The sequence below is a fragment of the Quercus robur genome, chromosome 2 (assembly GCF_932294415.1).
Source record: "Quercus robur chromosome 2, dhQueRobu3.1, whole genome shotgun sequence".
Classification (NCBI taxonomy): domain Eukaryota; kingdom Viridiplantae; phylum Streptophyta; class Magnoliopsida; order Fagales; family Fagaceae; genus Quercus; species Quercus robur.
The window spans coordinates 67,517,602-67,530,794 of record NC_065535.1 but is presented as its reverse complement, the minus strand read 5'-3'; the positions used below and the strand labels follow the sequence as shown (position 1 = coordinate 67,530,794).

At 32.4% G+C, this 13,193-nt stretch overlaps 1 protein-coding gene across 2 annotated transcripts; it reads right to left on the bottom strand.

Annotated features, from left to right (window-relative positions):
• Positions 1–455: 455 nt before the first annotated feature.
• Positions 456–12,722, bottom strand: LOC126714656 (transcription termination factor MTERF5, chloroplastic). 2 transcript variants are annotated; one of them, XM_050414894.1, is made up of 5 exons: positions 12,530–12,722; positions 11,653–11,702; positions 11,290–11,505; positions 10,145–11,187; positions 456–1,157 (listed from the first exon to the last, which is right to left on the bottom strand). In XM_050414894.1, exons 1-5 carry the CDS (start codon positions 12,619–12,621, stop codon positions 1,071–1,073), a joined length of 1,488 nt encoding a protein of 495 aa, XP_050270851.1. In that variant the 5' UTR covers positions 12,622–12,722; the 3' UTR covers positions 456–1,070. The 2 variants fall into 2 exon arrangements, with proteins under 2 accessions (XP_050270851.1, XP_050270852.1); XM_050414895.1 differs by lacking the exon at positions 456–1,157 and having other exon boundaries at positions 9,411–11,187; positions 12,530–12,721.
• Positions 12,723–13,193: the final 471 nt, after the last annotated feature.

Sequence of the window (13,193 nt, the reverse complement as noted above, 5' to 3'; positions counted from 1 at the left end):
TTTTTAATTTTTTAAACTGGGATTAAAAGAACAGGCAGTATCTGCCCCACCTAATTTTCAATTTTTTTTTTTCTTGTATGTGAAAAAATACGGGTGATCCAGTAACATGATTGACCCAACCTGCTAATAATCTGCTACGGATGACCCGCTTCTGATCTGAACTTGATATGACCTGCACATCAATTAACTTGACCCATTTGCCAAACCTATCATTTAATGCGTAACATACCATTTCCCTCCTCAAAAAAAAAAAAAAAAAAAATCCATTTCCGAAGGTAACAGAGAGAGGAAATGGCTTTAGGCCCCAGGCATTACTAGAGAGGCACACAAAGCTAAGTTGTGAGCAAGACTAGCTATTAGCCCAAAAAAATAGTATCTTTAATAGAATAGAAAAATGGTTATACGAAAACATCCGAATCGTTACATCGTCAATGAATCATGGTATTATTACAAAATGAAGATAATAAGGCATTTGGCCAAAAAGGCCATTTTATCAATAATAACGAATAGATAATGCAGAACCAGGCCACATGTCTGGAAGAGTATACAAGGCAAAATGGAAAAATGGAAGTAAAATGAAAAACATAACAAAATGTTGGTACTAGTTACTTCAAAATTTCAAATGCAATGAATCAGCAATGGAATACTTTATGCTATGCAAATGAGAACAGATTCATTTCAATAACAATCATTCTGCCTCCATTTAAGTCCTTGATGCCCCACCATCGAGTAATGCAAAAGAGAAAACCTTGTCCATATACAGGACCATAAAGCAGGTAATCCTTGGGAAGAAGGAGCTGACCAGGGATGATAGCTGCGTCTTCATTCCTTCTGCATGTAGCATTATGTGCCAAAATGTACTCCGAAACTTGATTAAATCTCATAACAGCACAAAAATGTCTAGAGTTTCCAAATTCAGTGGTAAATACGTTTACATGATCCAAATTTTCCAACACCAAGATACACCAACTGTAATGCCCACTTAAAAGCATCATACTTGTTTCTATAACTGCACGCCCATGATGATCCTTCAAATTGGGCATCGTATACTGTTTATATCTGCACACGTCTCAATGTACATTGTCTGATCGAAGGTCATCACTGCTGCCACTCTTATCCTTGTTGGAGAGCATTTTCTTCACTTTCTTATCCAAGACCTTTTCAAAGTGGTGCTGGTAACTGTGTCACTGTGTGTGTGATAAGGGGTTCTAAAACAAAGCTGAAGAAACGGTCGACTAGAGACTAGAGTGCCAAGCAAGACTCGGACGAACAAAATGAATATGGAAAATTACCCGAGGGAACTTCATGGTGTTGGGGTTTTATTTTCTGAGTAATATTATATTCATGGCTTTTTGGGAAATGAATAAAAAAGCAAAAAAGGAAATATTGGTATTTTATTTTTATTTTTATTTTTTTATGGAAGGTATATTATTGGGTATAAAATCAATTTGAAATTTGGATTTTTTGACTATTGCAATTTTTTTTTTTTTTTTTGAGAAGATCAATTCTTGAATACCTGGTCAGGTGTTCTACTTTTTTACCAGTAACATTATTATATAATAATAATAATAATAATACTAATATTTATCTGTTAATTCCTTAGTACATACTAAGAAGTTAGGTACTCTCTTCCTACAATTTTTTTTTTTTGGGAGCAGAAGTGCTCTTAGTACTGATCATAAAATATAGTAGTCTTAAGGAAGAGAAATTATACAGTTCTCATGGTGGGCCACGTCACTTGTCCATTAATCTAAATAAAAGACTCCCACTTATTTAAAATTGTTGAGTCAGTATTCAATTTTTATTTAAAACTTCACAATTTTAAACAGATGTAAGTCTTTTATTGGAATGATGGACCACATCACTTGTTATAAAAAATATATATATTAGTTTAAAAAATATTTTTAGAAACTTTCTTATGGAAAAGAAAAAAGTAAGTAATTGTTTTGATGGCTTTTTATATATTTCTATAAAAGTAATGTCAAAATTTTCCTAAAATGGCTTATTATTAATTGCCCTAAGAGCACTGTTAACATCTTTTAATCATAGCTTGAGATTTATAAAGTTGGAGAACATTTTAGTGTTAGACAAAGTGTTGAGGGGTTTATAAGCTTAGCTTGAGATTTGAGGTTCAATTCCCAACTACACCAAAAACCGCTTCTGATTATAACTCTTTATTATCAAATCAAGACACCAATCGGTTTTTGGTATAGCCGGAAATTGAATCTCAAATTTCTTATTCAATTATCAAAGTCTTTACCAGTTAAGCTAACTGAAACCCACTGCCTACCTACCACTTGGGTCACCTAACTAATAATAAAGACATTATTGAATAAATAATGATGGAAATATGTTTTATTTATTCAAATAAATTAACCTGGAATATGATTAGTTAGATTAGTTTGGATTAAAATTAGTTTCATTGATAAATTATAGGAAGTTAGTATTTATCTTTTGTCTTATATAAATTTAAATGTTCGACAATGAATAAAGATTTGTCATGTATTTATAAGTAACAAATTGTGAACTAATTTAATGTGAGAGTCTAAACTTTTTTGAAATGGTCCATTTATTACCACCGCGCACCCTTGGTGCGGTGGTCACTCCACAAATATAAATACTTGTGAGGTGTGGGAGGCAAGTGCCGGGGTTCAAGTCTCCAAGAGGGAGCTTCACACACATATACCCTTAGATTATGCTAGAATAGAAATTCTATCTTGTAAAAAAAATTTTTAAAAAAAGTCAATTTATTAAATTCAAAGCATTGATTCCCTCAAAACAACCAACAAAAAAATTGGATCCATAACGGCCCTCATTATCAGAGTTGCCTTTAAAATCCTTGCCTACACTGGTCTCATAGAAATATCTAATAAACATCCTTGAATCGGATGAAATTTTTCTCCTAAATGAGACATTTGGGTTGGACAAAGGCGACCAATGGTATCAATGCCATAGTATTGTTCCCATAACATAAGTTTATTTTGTCAATTTGATCTTTAACTGGGATTACTTGTACCTAGAGGCCCAATTTCAAGACTTGGGAACACCATGAGAATTTTGGTTTATTGGGATAGAGGTAAAGGCTACGTCCCAAGTGCGATTATCAATGTATTTAGGCCTTGATTATGACATTGCGATATGAGGATGGCTTCATTTGGTTGGGGGAATGAAAAGTGGAGGGATAGAAAATGGTAAAGGATAAAAAAAATATGGACAAAATTTAGGTACAGTACCTTAGATGTTGTTTCTTAAGTTTTCTTCTTAAAATTCAGCCATATGACTACTTAACTAAAAAATACACTTCCATCCTATGAGAAAAAATCCACATGGCAGAATCTTAAAAAGAGAACCTAAGGAATAACACCTAAGTCTTACTCAAAAAATATTTAAGGTATGTTTGGTAACTATTTTTTCCTCTTATTTTCTGTTTTCAAAAACAATTTTCTATTTTTTATACTAAAAAATTTGTTTGGCAACCCAAAATAGACAGAAAACAAAAACTGTTTTCAAAACTCAATTTGTGAAGGAAACTGAAATCATGCAAAAAGTTGTTTTCAGTTTCTAATTTTCAAAAGTCAATGAAAACATGCATTTAATTTAATGAATATGTCACATTTAATGAGTTAGCATTAGAGTTCAAATCCTACTAACAACATATGTTACTAAGCTGTTTTCAGTTTCTAATTTTCAAAAGTCAATGAAAACACGCATTTATTTTAATGAATATGTCACATTTAATGAGTTAGCATTAGAATTCAAATCCTAGTAACAACATATGTTAGTATTTTCTATTTTTTTCTTCAAAAAACTTTTTTTCTTTAAATTTCAACTAAACAAACATGTTTTTTTTTTCAAAAATACAAGAATTTTTTTTTTCTTTATAGAAGGATAAAAACCTTTTTGTTTGGTTTAAAAAAAAAAAAGGATAGAAAATGGTGTTCGTATAAATTTATGATCATGCTCCTATTACATAAAAATAATTAATAGTTTATAAGGGGAAAAAAAACATAATGTTTAACGTTGAAAAAAAAAAAAAAAAAAAACCAACGATGGGGGATGAGAGGGGGAGATGGATAATTACCCATCTAAGTCCATTTTCTCCCCAATTTGGGAAGAAACCCCCCCCCCCCTCCCCAATGGTGGGCCTGGCCCCACCAAAGTCACCCCAACTAAACACTTCAACTATTCAAATCCATCTAATTTTCTTCTCTCCATCTCCTTTTCCCCCCAAAATCATCACAACCAAACGAGGCCTTAGTATTTTGTCAAGTGACTCACATCCCTTTAGATCTGATAATACATGTCAAATTATTCAACCGTAAGATTTTCCATTTCTCTTTAATATTGCCTATAAATTTGAAATTATTACCCCCACCAAGTAGGCAAAGTTGGATGGAACAAAGTGAGATCCAAAATGACCAACCACAACTCCATATACATCACTCAAGATTCAAGTTCTATATATTTTGTAACCTCTTTACTGCCTCCACTAGTACTCTTCACCTACATATTTTATCTTCTTCTTTGAGTCGTTCTCATGAATTCCTTTTCGTGAAGGTTGTGTAACCGCTACCCCACATTCATCGATAGCAAGTAGAATATCTTGAAATTTGTGCTAAGACGTTGCCTTTCATTAAGAGTTTGAGAAATACTACATCTACTACATTTTCATAACAATTTCTTTAAACTATCATGGTGCTTGTCACATCATGAAGACACTTAGACATACGTCCACCTTTGCACAATTAGCTCTAGTTTAGGAGGAGGGAATAGAATGGAATGAAAATAATAATTTTAAGATATTCTTCCATTCCCTTGTTTGGAAGTTTTAATGAAGGGAATGGAATTAGTAGGAGGGAACACTTATTCCTCTCTATTTTCTTAAAATCTCAAATTTCCGTTCCCCTCCAAAATTAGGAGGAATTAAAGGGAATGAAATTAGATTTAATGAATTTTTTACTAAAACTTCCAAAATATCCCTATATATTCAACTCTTTATTTGAAAATAGGAGTCTAATAGTATTATTGTTATAAAATGATTCAATTTCTTTCCCTCTATGTTACTCCCAAATAAAGTTACTTACATTCCATTCATTTCAATTCCTTTATTTTAAAACATCCAAACAAGGTTACTTAATTTTATTCCATTCATTTCCCTTACTTAAATACATTCCATTCATTTCCATTCCTTTATGATCGTTCCATTCCATTCAATTTCCTTCCTTTATAAACTCCCAAACAAAGCCTTAATATCATCAACATGTCTAGTGACTTAAATTTTCATCACTTTTTTGTACTGTTGTTGAGGTGTTATGATGTAATTGATATGTAATATAGTAGTGAAAGTAATGGGTCCATGTAAAATGATAAAAAAATGTAAAGTACTACAAGTTTTTCTACATAAAATTTACAAACTGGTGTGGGAATTAATGTGTGATTGGTGGGTTTCAACTATAAGATGAATAATTGAATTTCCTTTTCATGATTAGTAACACAGTAATTTATAAACTCTTCTCTAAATTTTTTTTTTTTTTATAAACTCAGTGTAGTAAAACTTGTAGTAGCTATGAGCCTATGGCACTACTAAAAAAAATATTACTTCAATCACACATAGCTATTTCTAGTACTACTTTAACATCACTATCTAACTATTAGATCCTTGTATCATACAAGAAAAGAACACAAACAGAGTTTCTCATTACATAATTATCAAAAAATAAAACAAATTATGGTTAACAGTATCTTGGGTATTATTTTTGGCATAGAAAATAACATTATAAATTGTAGGATAGTAATATTTGAATTGCAATGTTAATGGATGTTCAATGTAAATGATATACTTTACTTATTTATTTATAGGAAAATATATCTAAAATATATTTTGGTTTTTTTTTTAGAAATATATATTTTGGTTTAATAAGCTACATATGGAATAAGAGTACTAAGATGGAAAAAAAAAATGATGCATTAATCATTTATATATTTTTTAAGAAAATATATTTTAAATACACTTTGATTTAATAAGATACATATGGAATAAGAGAAATAAGATGGAAAAAAAAAATGATGCATTAATCATTTTTTATATTTTTAAAGAAAATATGTCTTAAATATACTTTGATAAATAAGCTATATATGGTATAAGAGTGAATAAGGAGGGGAAAATATATTTTATTCAAAATTTTATTTTTTTTAAATTTAATGGATTTACTTAAATGAAAATCTTATGTCCTATCGTTAGCATTTCCTTTTATATTCTACCAATTGCAATTAGTCATACATTAGTTTCTTTCTTTACAAAGTAAACACCCTAGTTTTTATTTTATTTTATTTTTTTTTTTTTTTTTAATAATTCAATGATTATAATGTGAGACAAGGGATTTAAATCATGGATATTATCACTAAAAATATTAACAAAAGTCAGTCATGCTATAAGACTTTTGACAATACACTCTAGTCAATGAAGTATAAAATAGAATATCAAGAATTGATAATGGTGTGTCTTTGTGTTATGACCTATTTTCCTCTCTATTGTGTGTATTTATTTCTTTAAAAAAAAAAAAAAAAAAGGGAATGGAATAGTTATAGACTTATAGAACTACATGACTTTGTATTTTGACTATTTTCCAACAAACCTTTTTTATTCCTTTTCGAAAAGGGTTTAAATTAAAGGTTTTTGAGGGGTGATTTTTTTTTGAGAAACTTTGAGGGGTGATTTTGTAACTTAACTATAGACGAAAGTATCCCATAGTGTCTGTTTGGATAGAACTTATTTTGCTGAAACTGAAAACTGAAAACTGAAAACACTGTAGTAAAATAATTTTTAAATGTGTAAATAGTACCGTGGGACCCATTTTTAATGAAAAAGTTGATAAAAAGTAGAGTTTGTGGGACCCATGAACAGTATATAAGTCACTGTTCATGGCTGAAAAGTCAACAATATGCGGCTGAAAAAAGAAAAAAAAAAGAAAAAGAAAACGCGGACGCAGACGTGAGACGTGCTATCCAAACATACACTAAAGGGATAAAATTTGTTTTGATTAACCGACATTAAAACAGCAACTCAGAAATCGATATTGTTGAATAATGATTAATGTCGTTGGTGTAATTGAGGTGTACACACTACTACACAAACAGCAACAGTAAAGTTGCCATTTTTATCTCTATCAAGCTGTTAAATTGTAGTACGTGTCACTCCTCTCTAAAGCTAAACAAGGATAAGAATAATCCAGAATTTCCATCAAAAAGACAAACGTCAATCAAAGAGATCACGAAGATCAGTGTTACTTTTCTTTTTCTTTTTTTTGATGTGACAAAGTCGCAAAGATCAATGTTCTATATTCATGGTACATAGGTAAAACATTTTTTTTTTTAATTTTTTTAATTTAATAGTTAAGATTAAAAATTATTTCTCCAACTTCATCAAATGCAATTATCTGATCTCAAACTGTTCATGACTTCATGGTTTACCTTTCAAATTGGGCTGTCATGAATGGTTTGAATTTGATTCCAAGAAAAGGAAAAAAAAAAAAAAAAAGTTAATGATAATTTTTTTAACAAATAAGGTCAAAGTTCAAATTCATGTTAAACTAATTAGAAAGTAAAAAAAAAAAAAAATTTGAGTCAAATTTAAGCATAATATTATATTCACAAATGCATGTATAAGTATAAAATTTGATTTAAATATATATAATATTACATGATTGTATGTATATGTATATAAAAATATACTTAAATAGACTTGAGATTAAATTGTAAATTTTTTTATTAAGTTTATAATAAATCAAATTATTAATAATATAAATAGTTCATTTTATAGTAAAAATTTTGTATATAAATTTTAACAATATAAGGTTAGTGAATTCATTTTTATGAGTCCATAAACAAAAATCGTTCAATTTAATTAATTCAAATAAATATAATTTCAATTGTAATTTAACTATAAATTATATAGACTTGTGAAAAGTTAAAAAAAAAAAAATAATCATGATGCTTTTACTATATATGAAAATGAATATATTAATCAAGTAGTACGTGAATAAAGTTCAAGCTTCTTCATTAGAAATTGAACCAATGTAAAATGAGCACACTCAACTTATGTTATAGACTTGAAATTAAATAAAACAATATTAGAATTGACTCACCTTGTTTACTAGACTTGGCAAATTGCACCCACACTCAATAACTTAATCACACTTGAAGAAAAATACTTGGCCTGAGTCATTAGAAATTGAACCAAGGTAATATGAGCTAGAACTCAACTTATGTTAGACATGAAATTAAATAAAACAATATTAGAATTGACTCGCCTCGTTTGCTAGACTTGGCAAAATTGAACCTGCACTCAATAACCTAACTCAAACTTTGAAGAAAAATACTTGACCCGACTTAGGTAATTTTTTTTTTTTTTTTACATGGATTAAAAGAACAGGCAGTATTTGCCCTGCCTAATTTTCAAAATTTTTTTTTCTTGTATGTGAAAAAATACTGGTGATCCAATAATATGATTGACCCAACTTGCTAATAATCCGCTAAGTAGGGGTGGCAAAATTTGACACGAGTCACGAACCCGACACGATTGACCCGTTTATAAACAGGTTATGGGTTGAGGCTAAATGGGTTCGAGTCATATTCAGGTTGATACGACTAACCCGTTTAATAAACGGATCGTGTTCGTGTTCAACATGCAAACCCGTCTGACCCGTTTGACCCATTTAGTTTATAAAATTATTAATTATTTTGATATTATTGCTTAATTAATGGTTGTTTTTATATGTTTATTACTATATTTATAATTAAAATTGTATTTTAATTTTAGATATATGAGAATTGAGAATAATTATATAGGTTTGGTATGACCTATTCATCAAATAAATTATTAAATGGATCATTTGTATTGACCTCTACATGACTTGTTAATTAAACGAGTTAAACGTGTCGGGTTGGTTTGACCTGTTTAATAAACAGGTCGTGTTCGGGTTGAAAATTTCTGACACGTTTACTAAACAAGTTGGGTTTGAGTCAACCCATATAACTGAATACTCATAGCTTGACACGACACAAACCCGATCCACGAACACGAATTGCCACCCCTACCGCTATGGATGACCCGCTTCTGATCTGAACTTGATATGACCTGCACATCAATTAGCTTGACCCATTTGCCAAACCTATCATTTAATGCCTTACATACCATTTAAAAAAAAAAAAATACCATTTCCGAAGAAAACAGAGAGAGGAAATGGCTTTAGGCCCCAGGCATTACTAGAGAGGCACACAAAGCTATGTTGTGAGCAAGACTAGCTATTAGCCCAAAAAAATAGTATCCTTATTATTTTTTTTTTTTTTTTAAGGAAAAAAATAGTATCTTTAATAGAATAGAAAAATGGTTATACGAAAACATCCGAATCGTTACATCGTCAATGAATCATGGTATTATTACAAAATGAAGACAATAAGGCATTCGGTCAAAAAGGCCATTTTATCAATAATAACGAATAGATAATGCTGAACCAGGCTACATCTCTGGAAGAGTATACAAGGCAAAATGGAAAAATGGAAGTAAAATGAAAAACATAACAAAATGTTGGTACTAGTTACTTCTAAATTTCAAATGCAATGAATCAGCAATGGAATACTTTATGCTATGCAAATGAGAACAGATTCATTTCAATAACAATCATTCTGCCTCCATTTAAGTCCTTGATGCCCCACCATCGAGTAATGCAAAAGAGAAAACCTTGTCCATATACAGGACCATAAAGCAGGTAATCCTTGGGAAGAAGGAGCTGACCAGGGATGATAGCTGCGTCTTCATTCCTTCTGCATGTAGCATTATGTGCCAAAATGTACTCCGAAACTTGATTAAATCTCATAACAGCACAAAAATGCCTAGAGTTTCCAAATTCAGTAGTAAATACGTTTACATGATCCAAATTTTCAAACACCAAGACACACCAACTGTAATGCCCACTTAAAAGCATCATACTTGTTTCTATAACTGCACGCCCACGATGATCCTTCAAATTGGGTATCGTATACTGTTATATCTGCACACGTCTCAATGTACATTGTCTGATCGAAGGTCACTGCTGCCACTCTTATCCTTGTTGGAGAGCATTTTCTTCACTTTCTTATCCAAGACCTTTTCAAAGTCACTATATGACAGTGACAGAACCTGGTTCAGCAGCAATGAAACTCCAGACTCCTTCACGAGGGCATACCTTGGTTTAATCCTCTCCTCCAAACTATAACCAAAATATTGAGGAAATTTCACCAGCTCTGATTTTGAATAATCCATGGTCAAAAAGAACTCCCATTTTGGTATTAAATTCTCGGACAAGCTAAAGGTATATAGAGCTCCATATCTTGAAATCATGGTCCCTATTTCCTCAATGCTGTATCCCCTCTCCAAGAAAAATTCAGTCACAGGCTTCAAATTGGCCTCAATGCTAAGACCAAAAGTTTGTGGACAACGAAAGAGAAGAACAGCAACATCAACCCCCAACGAAAGGAAGTACTCAGCTGTTGGGCGTAACTTGTCCTCCACACTGTAGCTTATAATGTTTGGGCTGCGTGTCAGAACCTTACCAATGCTCTCTGCAGAGAGGCCCATCTCACAAAGGAATTCTACAGTGGTCTTCACCTTCTGCCTGCTATGAGTGAGAAGTGCTGGAAAGCGGTATATCACCTTCGCCCATTGTTTCTTGTCCACACCCAAATTCTCTAAGAAAGTCATAGTGGGTATAAGGTTTTCAGAGAGACTTATTCCACACAATTGAGGCCTTTTGTTGAGGATGGTGGGAATATCTGATTTTGGTACACCAAGATCAAGAAGAAACTCAACCACTGGCTTGATTTTTCCCTCCAAACTATAGTAGGCAAAAGCTGGGAATCTTTGTGTAATTGCCCTGATCTTCTCAAGATCCAAGCCAAGTTCTATGAGATAGAGAATGTGAGGGCGGAGCTTGCCATCTGGGTCTATCTCACTCACTCGAGACATGGCCTTTAGCTTCTTGGAGTCAAGGGTTGGATTGGGCTGAGAAACTGGCACAACTGTTTTTTCTTTAACAGGTGGATTTGGAAAGTTTTCCACTACATCTACTACAATGTTCCCATGCTCTTCCAGAAGGGACTCAAGGTAAGGAATAAGAGCATCCCTGATCTCAAGAGTTGTAAGCTCACGTCCTGCCATGCCAAGGGGAATTCAATTAGCATGGGTCCATTTTAGAATCAAAGATGCTAAATTGAACTGTGGCTATAGAGAAGCATTAATATGATGAATCGAACCTACTAGATACCGAGATTTATAAATATAATGAAGCTTTGCGATCAGGTGGTCGATGAAATGGTCTGACTTGTTTATGGTTCTTGTTGCAACTGCATTGCTCAATCCTTGTTTCTTAAAGAACAAGGACAAAACAGCCTTAGCTTCTTCTCTTTCTGCTGCTAACAGGGTTGGAGACACCACTTTCAAGCTGAACGAACCATCTATCTCTGAATCAGCTGGTATAATATATAAAGGATGTTAACATTGTAAAAGAGAGAATCACAGAAGCAAAATGTCAAAATGTTTTGGATTTTATGTGGAGATTAAAATTAAATAGCAAAGCAAAAACCACATGAAAGAAAATGTAAAAATCAATTGCTTACCGAACTGTGCTTGGCAAGAGAAGGGTTTGGCAGGAAAAGAAAGCCGAGTCCTGAATAATAATAAAAAAAAAAAAATCAAATCAAATCTTCCATACCATACCTCATAGGGAGAGAAAAAAGACAAACTAAATGCATAAAAAAAAGGGAGATGCAGCTTCAGCTACTACAACTACTAGAATCTCTGATAACATTTAGTCTCTCACCCATATGACAATTGGCCACCATCATCCCAACACCTAGTAACTACTTAAAAAAATTTTAGAACTATGCCTACTACTTCCAATCCAACAAAACCCTCACATTCACTATGGCTGCTTCAATTTCGACCTCCCATACCTGTATAAGTTCCCTCTCTCCTCCACAATATGACTACACAATTCCCTACCAGCCTCGGGTTTTTTTTCCCCATCAAAAAAGGTATGTACAGCTTTTCAAAGGATCACCTTTTCAAGATAGGCAAAATAAGCTCATCCAAACGCACATGAATCTCTTGCACCATAACACCTTTGGTTTTCCTCTCACTGGGTTATTCCAAAATTGCCAATATTTTTAGTACTTAAAAGTTAAAACCTCCATTTCATCACCTCCTGTGAATAATACCATCACTACATTACATAATCACTCTCTCCCAAAGCATGTCAACAAATTTTCACAAAATCAAAAACACAAATTTGTCCAACAACAACAACCTTAATTCCCTAACAAACTCACAACACTTAGTAATAACAGTTAAAACAAAACATCAAAGAACTGACTGCTAATTAAAAACTAAGGAAGTATGAAGTAAACATAAACTATTAGTACAAACTAAGGAAGAAAATGAAGTAAGCAATAACTAATTAAAAACTAAGCAACTGGGTTATGGGAATAGAAGTACCTTGTGATTGTAGGTGTGGTTGTGGTAGTGAAAATTACTACTTTTGAGAGACATGAGAGCTTGGCAGAGTGGAATGCAGAGAAAGCTCTCATTTTTTTTTTTACCTTTTTTTCTTCAGCAAGAATTGAAAATGAAGCAGAAAGAGGAATGTTTTTTTGGGTTTTCTTTGTTGTTTTTATTTGGTTTGGGTAGTCAGAAAGTGCAAATATCACAGGGACCGATGGGCAAGCCTTGGATATGGATTGATGACGTGGCAGAATATCAGCCGCTGAGGAATTGCAAGCAAGCAAGCACGTGCCAAAAAAAATGATATCTGCTGCAATCATGCACAATCTGTAATATAGAAGAGATCATAATGGGCCTAAAGTCACCTGTGTAACTGTAACCCATGTGGGCTTGGGAAAGATCTACTATCAGTGACTGATACTATCAGTCCAGTTTCTTACCAGAAACCCACGTCCACACGCAATGTCCACCGAAAAAAGTAAGAGAGAAGTATCTTCCTATGTCCGTTTGTTTGAAGCGTAAAAAAAAATAATAATAATAAGAGAATAGAAAATAGTATAAAAAGATTTAAAAAATAGGAAAATAAAAAAATTTAATATTTCTTGTGGGGCCCGGCCCAAAAATGATGGGCTATTCCGAACTCAGGCCCGTCCGAGGA

Excerpts from the sequence above, each read along its gene's own strand:
- LOC126714656 (XM_050414894.1), bottom strand. The coding sequence starts at position 12,621 with ATGAGAGCTTTCTCTGCATTCCACTCTGCCAAGCTCTCATGTCTCTCA. Across the intron at positions 11,506-11,652 it reads CTCTTGCCAAGCACAGTTCG|CTGATTCAGAGATAGATGGT; the intron begins GTAAGCAATTGA and ends ATATTATACCAG. Across the intron at positions 11,188-11,289 it reads TAAATCTCGGTATCTAGTAG|GACGTGAGCTTACAACTCTT; the intron begins GTTCGATTCATC and ends TTGGCATGGCAG.